The following is a 15,517-nucleotide window of genomic DNA, read 5'->3' as shown; positions in this document are numbered from 1 at the left end:
AGGCGGTGTGGTCTAATAGACAGAGCACTAGACCAGGACTCAGGAGATCAGGATTCTATACTTAGTTCAACCCTGGGCTGCTTGGTCACTTTACCCTTTTGGCTTCCATTTCCCTGTCTAAAATGAGGATAATGACACTCCTTTGTGAAATGCTCATATATATGGAAAAGTACTAGATAAGAGCTGGGTGGGTATTCTACACTGAGGTATAAAAGAGTTGTATTCCCTGGACTAAGTTCTATGTCCCCTTTCTATTACCCCATCCTTGTCTATTTTAATAATTAACATCTAATTCTGGTGTTACAATATCATTTTTAATGACCAGATTTTGTACTGGTCTCCTATACAATGAGTGAGTGTTCCGAAGTTTGATACAGGCTACTCTATTTAAACTTACGCTGAAAATAATCAAGCCTGTGTTCTCACCTGTTTTGGTTCAAGAGTGAGTGGATACTTACAGTGAAATGTCCTATTTTGGTTATGCTTGAGTTGATAAAATAACTCCTATAAAGTACCAAGAAGTGTTTAAAGAGGGAGTAATTTTTTTCAGTTGGTCATAAATGCTCCCATTTTGCCAGTTGTTCTATTTGATATCTGGGTATAGATAAGCATTGAGGTGCCATAGCATTTAGAGAGAGCCAATACTAGATTTGGCAGACAAACAAATGCAGATTTTGGGTGAAATGTGTATACCCGTCATGCTAGCTCTAGTGTGCTGTGGATGCTGCCTTACATAGGCATTGACATCCAATTAAGGAAACCAATGAAGTAACATAACCAAAGAAACGGAGGCCAGGTCTCCACTATAAACTTACATTGGTGTAACTATGTTGCTCAGAGATGTGAAAAATCCACACCTCCTGAGTGACGGTTATACTGACCTAAGTCAGGGCATAGATAGTGCTATGTCTCTGGCTTCTCCTGTCAACCTGGCTACTGCCTTGTGTGGAAGTGGATTAACTACATTGATGGGAGAAATCTTCATTGAAGCACTACAGTGGTGCAGCTGCACCATTTTAAAATGTAGACCTGCTCTTGATGTTTTCCCTTCTAAGATTTAAAAATAAAATTAAACATGCAAATCTTGCAGCAAAGAGTACAACCAATATATATTGTACTAAGCTAAGAATAAGCAGTCTTGAGTATATAAACTCACTATGGAGGCTCTTCGCACATGTCCATAGTTAAGATGGTGTTGAATTTTCAACTTACAAGCGAGGGTTCAAACTTTTTGTACCTCTTCTCAAATTCTCACACAGGACATTTCAGTGGGTCTGATTAACGTATGGCTTTGCTAACCATATGTAGTAATATGAGGTGTGGAAGTTCAGCTAGGATCTGTGAAGGGTGTGCAGTTAATTTTTTGTCCCCAATATGTGTCCTGCTTGTACTGTTGAGTAGAGAAATGGTACTAATGGAGTTTGAAACCCTGATGAATTTTTAAAAATTAGAAATGTCTTCAGCATTATGTCTTAAACATTTGCTGCCACAAACTCATCACTTAGGACTTTGTCATTGTTCTGTTGTTATAGCTGTTCAGAACTGCCTGAGGTTTTTATATATATAGTCATTAATAAATTAGCACTCTTACATCTCTGAAATCTGTATACACACTAGACCAAATTTAATTCCTACTATAATTCTGAAGATGTCACTGGAGGACTGACAACAGGGATTAATTTGGCCCATTGTTTGTCAACATGTTTGTGTGGTAGAAAGTAAACATAGACAGACCTTTTCAATTTGCTGGGATTTTATGTAGTGAAAAGAAAAGCAATCTCAGGAACTCTTCCATATGACATAAACAGCAGCAGAGTTTGAGCACTCATTCTCATTAACTCACAGGTTTCCACTTGCTCTGTGGCTCCTCTATCCAACAGACAGCATGGACATCTCTACATTCTAACTCAATGAAGTTACTCAATGAAAAGCTTTCCCTGTGACTTTATAAAGGCACAGTTCTTTCATAATTCTGATTTTAAGATCTCGGTTGTTTGCAATGCCCTTTCATGGATTTTACGGCCCCCAGTGACCCCATCTAGAACAACCTTCCCCAAAACAATTCCTGTTTGCCTAGAGCTTATCTTTCAATCTTGATTTGAAAAGCTTTGTGAGTAATGGAGAATTTATCACAGTCATTGGTAAACTACCCTCACTGTTTAAAAAATAATAAAGTATGCCTTATTTCCAGTATGAATTTAAGCTCCATCTTCCTGCCATTGTAGCGTGTTACCTTTCTCTGCTAAATTAGAAGACTATTATCAAATATTTATTTCCCATGTAGGTACTTATAGACTGTGATCAAATCACCCTTTAGCTTTCTGCTTGATAATCGTAAATGTAGTGAGACACAAGAAAGGAACTCCAACTAGGTTTTTTAGTCCTTTTAATTATTCTCATGGCTCTTCTCTGAACCCTCTCTAATTTATCAATGTCCTTATTAAAATGTGAACATAGGGATAAGGCACAGGGTTGCAGCAGTGCCACTACAGTGGTAAAATAACTTTTCTACTTGTAGTGAAAGGGTGTGGCCTCCCTCTGGGACAGACAGGGAGGACACCTACCTGCCCCTTAGTGGGTGGAACCAGAACAGCCACCTGCTCTGCTGGAAGCAAAAGAGTGGGACAGGAAGTATAAAGGGGGTGAAGCTGCTGGGGGAACTTCCTGCTGCTGGGGACCTGGAGAAACTTCTGAGGTTGCCACTAGCTGTCTACCCTGAGTGGACCAATGATGACTCTGCAGCTCAGGTACACTATGATGAGGAGGTAGGAAATAGGCCAAGGAAAGCAGACGATAGTCTGACTGTATTATGGCCTGGTACTTGGTCAACGTACTTCGGATGGGACCCTGCTGATGCAGTGCTGGAACCTTCTGCCACTGTTAGGGTCCTGGGCTGGGAGGTGGTGGAGTTGGGCAGGCCCATGTCCCTGTCTCCCACCTTCCTCACCACTATCTCCATTGGGGTGGTGGTAACGCCTTACCTGAGCTATAATCTGTTTACCTAGGGCTGGGGGCTATAGACTGTTTGCCTGCCAGAGGACCCGGGCCATAGATTGCTTCTTGCCCTGCCCAGCCTTTGAGCTAGTGCACCGAGGCAGCTAATTCCCCCATTTTCGAGCCTGTCTCTTCAGATGACACAGCCGGGGGACGTGGCCTCCCTCCCAGACAGGCAGGGAGGGGTGGCTCTGACCCCTTACACTACTATTCCCGTTCTGCATCCAAGGGTCACATTGACTCTTTTGGCCACAGTGTTGCATTGGGAACTCATTTTCAGCTAACTATCCAGCATGACCCCAAAGTTTTTTTTTTCAGATTTATTGCTTCCTAGATTCATTTTTTTCAGGTTCATTGGTCCCCCATCTTGTAAGTATGGCTTACATTCTTTTTTCCTAGATGTTTACATTTAGTTGTAGTAAAACATGAAAAAAAAATTTCTTATATCCATCTTACGAAAAATGACCTTGTTCACTCTGTGTCCGTGACCTGTCCTCTTCATTATTTTCCACTCCCACAATTTTGTGTCACCTACAAACTTTATCAATGATGATTTTGTTGTCTTCCAGGTCATTGATTAAAAACGTTAAATAGCAGAGGGCCAAGAACAGATCGCTGTGGGACATCACTAGAAGCACATCTTCTCTTTTTGAAGCATAAATATCTCCTGGTCAGTTTTATCCTCTCATTTGGAAAACACTTGTCTACAGTAGAGTTGAAATTTAACAAGTTGCCTATAGTAAATTGTTATGCAATGGTAAGTTTGGAAATCCAGGAGCCACAAGAGAAAGGTAAGAACCTGTTGCTGGGGCAGCAGGGCTTTTCCTAATGTCTGTCTTCCAGACATGGACCTCACCCTGATTATCCTTATTTTGGTCATCAAGGCTAGACCTAACTAATTTACTTTCCTTGGGGCCTCTCATTAAATAATACACAGCATGCAGCTTGCCCAAGTTGTCCTTCGGGCAGAGTTATTAAAAGTCTTAAAGCAATATAACATGCTTCCTATTCACTGCCAGTTCATTTTGGGGCTCAATTCAAGGTGTAGATTATTCTCTAGAAAAGCCCTTATAAACTAGGACCTGTTCACCTATCTCCACTATGCCCGCTTTTGGGTTTTGGTCATGAATGCTTCAGAGGATGGTCACGAGAGTAATTTGCAGTTGGACCAGTGGAAGGGCATTTTAAGTGCAGTATGATATTTAGAACAGCCCAGTAGCACAAGACAAAAGAGCACTCTGATATCTAGCAGTGAGTTGCAGTGTACCCCGACTCTCTATTGTTTATAAGCTGTATCTAAAAGGTATAGTGTTATATGCCATAGAAAGTTCATAACTCATGATTAATATCACCATGTAATGTAGGTGCAAGCAACTGATGCAAAGTTATGGACATAAATTGAAATTATAATTCTTAAAATGTGTTTGCTGATCAAACAGGAGATACCCCGTGCTAAGCAAAGGAATGTGGTTTCTCCGCTGGGCAGTTATTTCCAAAGTACTGTGAAAGGCTATGAGAGAGCTTTGTTTATCTGATATGTAACTGCAATCAAGTGGGAAGAGAGAGTGGCTACACCCTAGCATGGACAAGAAACATTATCTGAGCTATAAAGACAGAGAAGGGCTAAACCTCAAATAATAAGCAATTGAATCAACTAGTTGACTACAATGTTAGTGTATCATGTAAGGTCTTTTTTGAATACCTTTAATATGCTGGTGATTAATATCATTAAAATGTATGCATTAACACTATAGAAGGAATTATGAATACTCATTGATATTATATATATAAAATTGTGTGGCTGAACAAACAAAGAAACAGTTCCTGCCGAGACATGAAGGGGGCAGCTATTTACCTGTGTCCTGTGTAAATTAAGCATGATAGAATCAAAACACTGGAAGCCTAATTTACATACAGGGGGGTGGGAAGCCCACAGGAAGGGAAGAACATCATGAGGTCAGCTTTGTTATGGACACAGCAAGCTGCTTCAGGAGGCAGGAAGCCCTCCTGTGTGCTCAAAGTCATTGAACTTTGGGAGACATAAGCAAGGATAGAAAGCCATTTAGGCATCCATCACTGGACAGATTCAGGAGCGGAGACCTTTTGCAAGCTGAGAAGATACAACCTCATCCCAAGGAGGGGGTTGGAGTCTCTGGGAACTAGATTATAGTGTAAGGGGAGGAGAGCCCCTAAGATCTTTCACTAGGGAAGACAAGGGAAGCCAGCTCTTCTTTTTCTGTGAAAAGGTCCTGGCCAAAGGTGTGATCAGCCATTTTGAATCACCTTGCTGACATATGGTAAGGATTTTACCTTGAACCAAGACAGTAGTTTGTTAAGTCTTAGCCATTAGAAAGTGTGTTTTGTTTTGTTGTAATCCTGTCTACCATTATTTCCTTGAATTTACTTAATTCATGCTCTTTTGTTAATAAAATTGTTTGGTTTATAGTGAAAAATAATCTAGTGCTGTGTTTAATTTGGGAGTATTAACTTCAGTTCAAGCGATAAACTGGTGGGTTTTGTCTCTTTACAAAAACAAGAAACTTTATTTCTCTGAGCTGTTCAGGAGAGGGCTGGACACTGCAGGGCGCACAGTTGGGGGAAATTTGGGACTGGGAGTGTTTTGGGGCTATCTTGCTGATTGTAACAAATGCTGGTGGAAGCCAGAGTAGGGGCTGAAGACAGGTTGTTGGTGTCCGAGCTGCTGAATCACAGCTGTTTAAGCACACAGACACTCGAGAGGTGACCTCCATGCTTCTGACTGTCTCTGGCTTGGATCTGCAGTAGGAAGGCATCCAGGATTGCAGGGCAAGTGGTCACACAACCCCTCACTGGTTTGGATTGCAACCCCAACTGGATCGTCAGTCAGCTCTAGAATTAGGTGGCACTGTTAATCTCAAACCTGGCCACTTTTAGATAAAAGATGTCTTTGTTCAGTGCCTTCAATAGCAGGGTTACTAAAATCATATGGTAATTAGATTCATGGGTAGTAGTCCCCTCAGTTCAGCGAAGTGGGCTTGCTTGCTGTGGAACAATATATAGCATATGCTCCACACGTCATGAGACTGTTTTGATTCTAACTATGTAAAAAGAATCAACGTACTACAAGTATTACATTTCTTTTGATACTCACCTCCACTGTAGCACTTCAATGAAGAAACTACCTACACCAATGGGAGGGGTTTTCCTTTCTGCATTGGTAATCCATGGCAGTAGCTAGGTCGATTGGGAGAATTCTCCCCATCAACCTAGTACTGTATACAGTGGGATTAGATTGTTTAACTGCATTGTTCAGGGGTATGGATTTTTCACACCTCTGGGAGACATAGTTATAACTAGTATAGACCAGGCCAAAGAATACACTTGTAAAGTTTGTAGATGATACCAAGCTGGAAGGGATTGCAAATACTTTGGAGGACAAGGTTAGAATTCATAATGATCTTGGCAAACTGGAGAAATGGTTTGAAATAAATAGGATGAAATTCAGTAAGGACAAATGCAAAGTACTACACTAAGAAAGGAATAATAAACTGCACAAATGACTGAGTACAGCAGAAAAGGATCTGGGGGTTATAGTGGCTCAAACTAAATATGCGTCAACGATGTAATACTGTTGCATAGAAAAGGAACATTGTTCTGAGATGTATTAGTAGGAGTGTGGTAAGCTAGAGACGAGAAGTAATTCTTCCACTCTACTGAGTGGAAGGCCTCAGCTGGAGTATTGTGTCCAGTTCTGGGCATCAGATTTCAGGAAAGATGTGGACCAATGGGAGAGAATCCAGAGAGCAACAAAAATGATTAAAGGTCTAGATAAATCTGATCAGAAAAAAAATTGAAAAAAGTTAGGTTTGTTTAGTTTGAAAAAGAGAAGACTGAGGGCGGACATAAGTCTTCAAATACATGAGAGGTTGTTATGAAGAGGAGTGTTATAAAATGTTCTCCTTAACACGCAGGACAGGACAAGAAGCAATAGACTTAAATTGCAGCAAGGGAGACTTAGGTTAGACATTAAGAAAAGTTTCCTGAGTTAAGAGTAGTTAAGCACAGGAATAGATTACCTAGGGATGTTGTGGAATCTCCATCACCGAAGGTTTTTAAGAAGAGGTTAGACAAACACCTGTCAGGGATGATTTAGATAATATTTAGTCCTGCCTCAATGCAGAGGATGGACTAAATGACCTGTCAGGATCTCTTCCAGTCCTACTTTTCCATGATTTTCTGTGACTGAAAACTAAGCCTGAAGTGGCATAACTGAGCTGAGTGAGCTCTGCAGCTTGATTTGCAATCATAGGTAGAAACATTTGTACTAAATACTTTAAAAGGGCAACAATTATATTTCAATAGGGAAACCAGAGTACCCTTAAGCAGGAAGAGACATCCAACTGTATTATTTAATTATGCTATAGCAATGTTAAAATAAACTTCATTTCCTTGTGTGGCACAAAGCAGGACCAGCCAAAATTTTGAGTAGATGGGTAACCTTACAGATACCAGAATTGATAGACTTCAGACCTGTCTGTCTGAATCTGAAGACTAAGTTGAATTGAAGCTGCAAACGTTCAGGATACTTGGCAATTTGACATGGGCAAGGGTCTTTGCCAGATTAGCTCTTAAAAATTGTTCACAAATCTCCACAGCTGCATCATGGAAGTTCAGAGAATTCTGAGGGTACTGTTATAGAATTTCTTCAGGCTCCAATACAGGATATAGTGTCTGGAATACCAAAATGTGTTGAGTGCTAGCAGGCCTCTTCACAATAAATCTGAAGTGTGCCAAAAGTCTTTGGCTAGTCTGGTAAAATGTCTAGATACCACTATAAAGAAGTGGTTGTAAAATAATCTAATAAGAGCTGTGACCCTGATGTTGTCTTGTCAGTTATGTGGAACTATTTGTTTCTTTCCAAAACAAAAATGCTAGTGTGAATTTAGTGTTCGTAAGGCGCTAGATCGATAGTCCTGCGGACCAAAGTTGTTTAAATAGAACAGAAAGTGGGAGTTTAAGTTAGTCCAATTGCCCTGACCCTTCCAGGCCTTGCTGTGTGGGCTACTAACATGGATGCTAATTGTAATGGCTTTAGAGATGCCTCGTTACTGAGAATTAGAGTGAAACTTCTCCATTAATTCCATATATGCCACTCAGGAGATAGTAATCTCCAGTTGTTACTATCAACCTGGTTATATTCTGTCTTAGAAGTAAAAGACTGTATATCCTGTTATCAATCCCCTTGCCCACCTAGTGCTCCTACTATTAGCCTTTTTACCTGTTATGTTCAAGCACATAAGAGTGATCACAGTTTGTATTCTTACCTATTTACAACAATCCAACTACAGCTGAGCTTGCTGTGACTGCTTTTTAGGACTTGTCTACACACTCAAATTCTATACTGTTTTAACTATACCAGTGCAGATAATGTTGTACAACCCCACTAGTATAGATGCAGTTACACCATTATAAGTGCTTTTAGCAATGTAGCTTTATTCCTGTACAGGAAGGGAGATAAGCTATGCAGGTGTTACAGATGCTATCAACACATGCAATATCTTTGAGAGCATTGTTTCAACTTTATAAAATGTACCTGTATCTCTGAGCCAGGGATTTGTATGCTAGCTCCATGGATTGCTAACCTCCCTCCAGGAATTTAAACTAGTGTGGGGGTTATTACTACAGGCCCTGGGACAGGTAAGCAACTCCAGAAAACTACTGAACGCTGGGGTGAATTGCATATACTGATTCTGGCTGAGTTCCAGAGGCCAACTGAAACCAACTGAGAAGTTCTTGATCTAAAAACTGACACAAACTGTTAACCAAGAGAGCAAATTCTGAAGGAGTTTAGAACCTATCAGAGTGGGTAACATTTGCTAAACTTAGCATTTATTTAGACAATTTATTATTTTGTTTCTCGGACTAAGGTATTAAAGAAATCATAAATGTACTTTGCTTTGTAAAGGCTGGCTGACCACTGCCCTGGAGAGCTTCAGCTTAAATCCCTGGTCTGGAATGAGAGTCAAGGGACTCTTCCCATAGAGAGGTGATGGCTAGAGACCTAAGGGCCATCTATTGAGCAGACCATGGAGGGACAAAGATGCAGTTAATTTAAAAAAGGTGATTACTGGTGTAAGGCACATTTATACCACTATACTATTTTGATTTAAAAAAAAAAATCCCTAACTGAAAGAGTTATAGTGGTATAAAATCTGTGTAGATCAGGCTTAACTACAGACCACCAGATGAAGCAATTTTTACATTATAGACCACATTAACTAAACATTGACCCCAGGTATTTAAAGATATCAGTCAATCCTTTCATATAATCAGAATTAGTGAGTGTTAAAGGTAAACACAGAATCACATGCAACTCAGATGTACATATAAAAATTTATTGGTTTATTGGTTAAATACAAATTTAATTTATACTGGTACCATAATGTTGGAGACAAATTTGATGGACTTGCAGAATGTAAAAGTTTATTTTTTACTATGTTCACTGTATATAAAAATTATGAAAAAAATGTGTTCTGTTATAAAGATGCCACTTTCACTGTGGATAATTTAACAAAACACTAACAGACTGGAGCTTATGAAAACCACTCTATATCATATTAATGAATTATAGTCCCTAGTTGAATTTCAAGATCGCATAATCTTTCTTATTCATTTAAAATGTAATTTTGGATTTGCACAGGAACTTTCCCTTTTCATTTCCACTTTCTGCTGAATTACATCCTTGTATTCAATAGGGATTTTAGATTATTTTCTATATAAACCTTTGTGGTCACAGATACTGTCTAACAATAAAGCAGATCTTTTTGCAAAACAGATAATTTCATTTTAACGAAAGTAATTGCTTTAAGTTTGTCAGAACTGGCAAAACTACAATAATGTAAAAAAGCCCTTAGATGGCACTATTGTTCTGAATTTGCAACTTCCAGCAATTTTATCTTTTTATGACTTATTAAATATAATATGCAAGTGTTATTGTGTGCTATGTTTCCTGATTTAGTATTAGGAGTTACAAAATAAAATATGTGGATTATTCAATTAAAAAGATGCCTATTTAAAAAGTGTGAAATGTAATGGATGTCATTCATTTAATTAAAGTGGTAAAAATTGTTAAGGCCAATATAGCCAAATCTCCCTACACCCTTTTTCTTTATAAGTATCTATACATCTATAAATTCAGCACTATTGGTTCAAAAATATTTGTATCAAAGCTTTAGAAAACTGACATAATTAAAGGGTTGTCTGCATGGCAGGGTAATGTGCACTATGGGTATGTGTGTGATTTCTAAAGCACAGTAACATGGGCATATTCATTTCTCCATATAGACCCTGCTGTGCACACTAAAGGCTCACTAGTGTGGTTATAAACAGCACTACATTAAAGAGCACCAGCAATGTCTACAAGTACTAATTAATGCACGACACATCAGTGCACTTCAGAAATCACATTCCTATAAAGTTCATTACCCCACCATGTAGACCTGCCTTAAGTCAATAGTAAGTAAACATTGCACACTAATACCTAAATAATTGAGGAGGCAGATAAGGTATCTCTTTTGGAGGAAGTAAGTTGAGTAAGTCTTTGTCTTTTTTATAAAGTTCTTTAATTTCTACTTGTTCTACTACTCAAAATATTTACAGGAGATTTACCAATTGCTTTGGCATGGAGTCATGGTGAAAGGAGTCCATTTTACTTAAATCTTTGACATGGTACCCACACTATAAAGCAACACAAGTTTCTTCTCAAAGTGTAAGGAGAGGAGAAGACATTTCCAAGAGAGAGTGCGTGCAGCTTTATCATTCTTAAGTGGAATTAGAATTTACTTTTGTGCACATTAAGTAAAAATCACATCCTTTTAGTCCCCTAACAAAATTAAAAAGGCAAGCTTTTGAGTTCCACAGTCCACTGTATTTTAATCAAGGTTTTGATATTAGCCCGTGCTATAGCAGCTGATCATCCCATCTATAAACCCAGGGGAAAGAAGCATTGTAGGATAGGAGATAGAAGTAGAGAGGCATGTTTCAGACTTCAAAATTAAATCAAGATATCAAAGATGGAACTTGGTAAAAAAGATCTCCATAGTCTCCATGCTTTAAATGATCAATGCTGAATCAACACATTGCAGCTCTGTCTTCTATTCTATGCTGTGCTTTTCTTTATGGCCTGATGGAGAGAGAGTCTGAAAAGTCTGTCTCTTTTTATTTGCCATCTAATTAAAGAGATCACCTGCACCTGCTAGTCCTCTGATATAATATACACACTCTTTGCTCAGTCTCCTTGTTCTTCAGAGAATACAAAAAAGGCCAGTTGCTCATGTGAAAGTGGGATGCCATTGAACATGTATAGAACAAACTGCAGCATGATGAAGATTAAATACACATCGGCCCAGAATGGGAGGTGGGTTAACAATTAACTTGTTTGTTAATGCAAAGCTATTCTGAAAAGTGAAACATTCTGGAAAATGTAGGTTTCCTGAATGCACTATCCTTATGTCTAACATCAGACTTTAGTCTATAATTTAACTTGTATAATTTGCATAGTTTTTGTTTAAAAATTTTTGTCCCTATTAGGTTAATTTCTCTTGGCATCTGCTGCTTTCTGCCTTAACAGATCATTTATAATGCTACATCTTGTACATTATTTAGGTGATTTAAAGAAAATAACTTGCAGTGAGTACATCAATTAGTTGTTCTCAGTTGTAGGAATAAGGCTGTGTAATATTTCTATTAAAATGAGGTATTTAATTGAAAAAACAGAAGAAGGGCAGCCCTGGGTAAAGGATGCTGGGAGTATATAGCAGGGATGGGTAAACTTATTTTGCTCATTTCAAATGCTGTCAGGTTTGAATGTTCAACGGAATTGGGGTTGTGTTTCTGTGTAGGAGAAACAAAAATGGATAAGGAAAAATATTCTGTTTAAAAAAAAAACCAAACAGACAGCAATTAGAGTGACCAACAAAGCCAGAGATTGAATCAGGGAGGGAAAGAGTTTCTGAAGGAAAAAACACTCCCAGGGACACTAATTTTAACCAACCCAAAAGTGAGGGTTTTTTTGGTTTTTAAATGGTGGTGGCTTCTCATCTATTCCTTAATACAAAAATCAGGCTTCCTTTTAACTAGAAAAATGTGTTTTTTGTTTGTTTGTTTTGCGGGGGAGGGAGGAGAATAACTCCAATAAAAAAGACTGATGACCTCACTCTAGTTTTATAAACTTTTCAAAAAATGAAACATTCACAAAAACCTTGAACTTCACAAGCTCACTCAGCCCTACATCCAAGGACTGAGATTAAGAAACTATTAAGTGAGTGAAGCCTTTCGATCCTCCTGCTTTTTAGGGGTTTGGTTTCAGATAGACACTTGGTAGAATTTTTCTGTTTATATATGGAATATTCTATCTCCTACATTAGGGCTTGACATTTTTCCTTTCAATCCTAAAGCAGTTTCTACTGCTAATGAGGATATTAACACAAGCAGTAGTGAAATCTGAAAATAAAAAATGTGGCATACATATTTAACATATTATAATACTTAAATCTGCCAAATAAATGCATTTCTAAAAAGCCTCTTAAACAAGCTTAATTTATGCAAAGTGTATACAAGATAAATGAAACACCAGATCAAGTCAAGTACTGGAATGCAGTTTACTTAACTTGTAAGGTATTGTACCACATTTAATTTCCCTAGGTGGAAACTATTAAAACTCCTGTGGAAATTCTGTTTGATCCACATTCACAAAGTATGACTAAGCAAGTTTTTGTCATCATGGCAAAATTTGGTCTTTCCTAACATTTGTATTTCAGGTAATTAATATATTATGACAATATATGACATTGTGGTTCTCTTTCTAGAGAATATAGTGCAAATCATATTTGATAGTAAAAGTATTAATTCAAGTGACAGCAAAGACGGTAGTTCTTTGTTTGCTGAAATATAATGTGCCTTTGTGCTGGATAAGCGTTTGCTTCCGTATGCCTAGTGAGCAGAACTAGGCTCTACCCTTATGATGCCTGTAGAACCCGTACAAAGTTCTTGGGAAATATTCCAGATTTGCCTTGTACTTCTCCACTCATCCAGTCTTCATCTACAGATTCCAGCTCTGTTATCATATCACCTGCCTGTAAGAAAATGAGCAATGATGAATCCTCTCTGCTCAAATATAGCTTGTGATATGTGATCATTTATCAACTTCAGAGGGAGAAGCAGTAACAAAATTCACCTCCATAAAACTTGGATTTATATAGAGGAAAAAAAACAAACCATGAAAGATTGGCAGCTTTTGCTAACTTGACATTTATACACAGTAGAACATCTTCAAAGTAGAAAGCGAGAGGGATACCTACCTCAGAATAGCCAATGGTTCTGAAAAGTGGTAGATGCAGGTTCAAATTCCTGCTCCAAATCAGCCAGGCCTCTGAGCATGTCTACCAGATCGGGCCTCTTAAGCAAGTTAAGTGGGGCAATGCCTTATCGGAGGATCCCACTGTGGCTTAGGCATGAGGTAGGTGCCTGGACTGAAGTCACTGTGTACCTGGCTAGCAGTGGATTCTTAGGCACCTAATGAAATTTATCAGCAGACGCTTAGGTGCCTACAGGGTTACAGTGGCCAAGCAGGGATTTTGAGGATCTAAATTTTTTTTGACTCTGGTGCCTAAAGTAACAAGCACCTAAATTTCTTTTTGGGTCCAGCCCCTTGAGTCTTGGTTTATATGTAAACAAGTGTATATGCTGATGAGCTACTTACACTTTTTGACAGCAAGTATATTTTCACTTAACTATTTTTTTCTAGTAAGCACAATTCCTTCTCAGATTTTTGTTACAAGCTAAGCATCTTACCCCCTATTGTTCCGGTTATCCATCCTGGACACTCACTCCTTGAGGTTTTTCTCATACTCTGGTTCCCAGCAGTGGGGCACAGTGATCTATAAGTTATTTAACAAGTTGCCTGAAGTAGCCTAGAATTAGTACTACCTATCTGATCTACTACTCCTTGTTCCTATTTCCATTTTGTTGTTCATCTAAAATATTCTCCCCTAGCCTTGTCCTTTCTTCCCGTACATGGGTTTTGCCTGTTATAGAAAGCTCTGCTCATGTAGTCTCACAAGAACATAAAACCCAAGTGCTCAGATATGTTCTGCTTAAGGCACAGTAAATGGTAGTATTTTTGAGATTACTATTCATCTGATCTTGCTTTGGATGTTGACAGCCCATTCTTGCCAACTTAAGTTTTAAGTTCCCTTAGTATCTAGGTCATTGGTTCTGATATACTATAGACCCTCTGCTTCTTGCTAACATCTTTACCTTTTCAAATAGTCTGAATATCCAGCAAGCTGTACTTCATTTGATTTTCTATGTCAGAATTGCATGCTGTGCTGTGAAAACCCCTCAAGAAACCCAAACACACACTAAATATATTTTAAAGAGCCCAATACCATAGGGTCTAGGTGCTGCTGCTACTACTGTTCCCTTCCTATATTTCATCATGTCTTCTGCCTCCTAGGCACACTGGGATAAATTCTATGGTACCCTATTATTTGATCAGATCCCTACTTGTTAATGCAACTGAGAACAAATGCATCTGTTCAGAAAATTTCATTTCACCATTTTTTCTAAGAAGTGTGAGAAGGTAACAGGATCAATTGGGCAAAGTAAAACTATAATCTGACTTTGTTCAAGATTTTTCATTTCATATTTATCTCATTTCACATTTGCTGTACCCAGACTGAAGTCACAATAAGGTCATAGAAAAGACAAAAGCATTCACAAACAGAGATACAGACAAACATCTGGGGCTTCTTATGGTTGCTACTATTTATCCTTAGAACACTCACCAAAAAGTGAACTTTTTGGAAAGATCCCCAGTAAACAAAGATCCAGGGGCAAATCCTAGTTTGACTAAGTGATACGTCCTCATGATGTCAGGTATGCTGCTGGGACATACTGTAAAAACAGCCCCTCCAAATATTGAACTTTTCTTAATACTTATTTTTAACATGCTGAGTTTCAACTTTCTCCTTGGAAACAGACATGTTGTGGTCAGTCCATGTATTACAAGTGTACTAAAATAATGATTCATTTTCAGCAAACTCTTGGTTGCTGAGTCTCAGGTTCATCAAACATTCTATTGATCCTACCGGAAAGCTGATGAATGGGAAGAGTACCTGGATTTGGGCTTTCTTAGTATTCGCTTCAAATATATCTGCACTGTTAGCAAAGGTGGAAATGCTAGCTCTAGCAATAAAGAGTCAGTGTAGATGTTTGATATAAGGCTATTATGAACGGCTACTTTATTTACCTTGTAACTTGCAAATCTGAGGGTAGTAGCTGCTGTTGTAACTCTTGCACCACAGCTTGCGGTGCAGCACGCTGATATTCTGGCCCCAAAATTAACATGATCAGTTCAGTGCAAGGGTATCTTCATGTGGTATAAATTCTTTGAAACAGCTCCCATGCCAACCTCCCTACTGCTGTCATAGGAGCATAGATGGCACAGTTGGCTTCCCTATTGTTCATGGATTCACAGAGGTGT

General features: G+C 38.6%; 1 protein-coding gene across 3 annotated transcripts in view; it reads right to left on the bottom strand.

The window, feature by feature from the left end:
• Positions 1-9,358: 9,358 nt before the first annotated feature.
• SH3D19 (SH3 domain containing 19) overlaps positions 9,359-15,517 on the bottom strand; it is a 95,254-nt gene continuing 89,095 nt past the window's right edge. For all 3 annotated transcript variants that reach the window (XM_067551899.1, XM_067551901.1, XM_067551900.1), the window contains one exon: positions 9,359-13,106. In XM_067551899.1, the coding sequence (XP_067408000.1) occupies positions 12,990-13,106 (117 nt within the window). In that variant the 3' untranslated portion in view covers positions 9,359-12,989. The remainder of the gene's footprint in view (positions 13,107-15,517) is intronic.

This window comes from Emydura macquarii, unplaced genomic scaffold (assembly GCF_026122565.2).
Source record: "Emydura macquarii macquarii isolate MOO-44397 ecotype Brisbane River unplaced genomic scaffold, CSIRO-AGI_Emac_v2 contig_1363, whole genome shotgun sequence".
In the NCBI taxonomy this organism is placed as follows: domain Eukaryota; kingdom Metazoa; phylum Chordata; order Testudines; family Chelidae; genus Emydura; species Emydura macquarii.
This window is presented reverse-complemented; position numbering and strand designations above follow the sequence as displayed.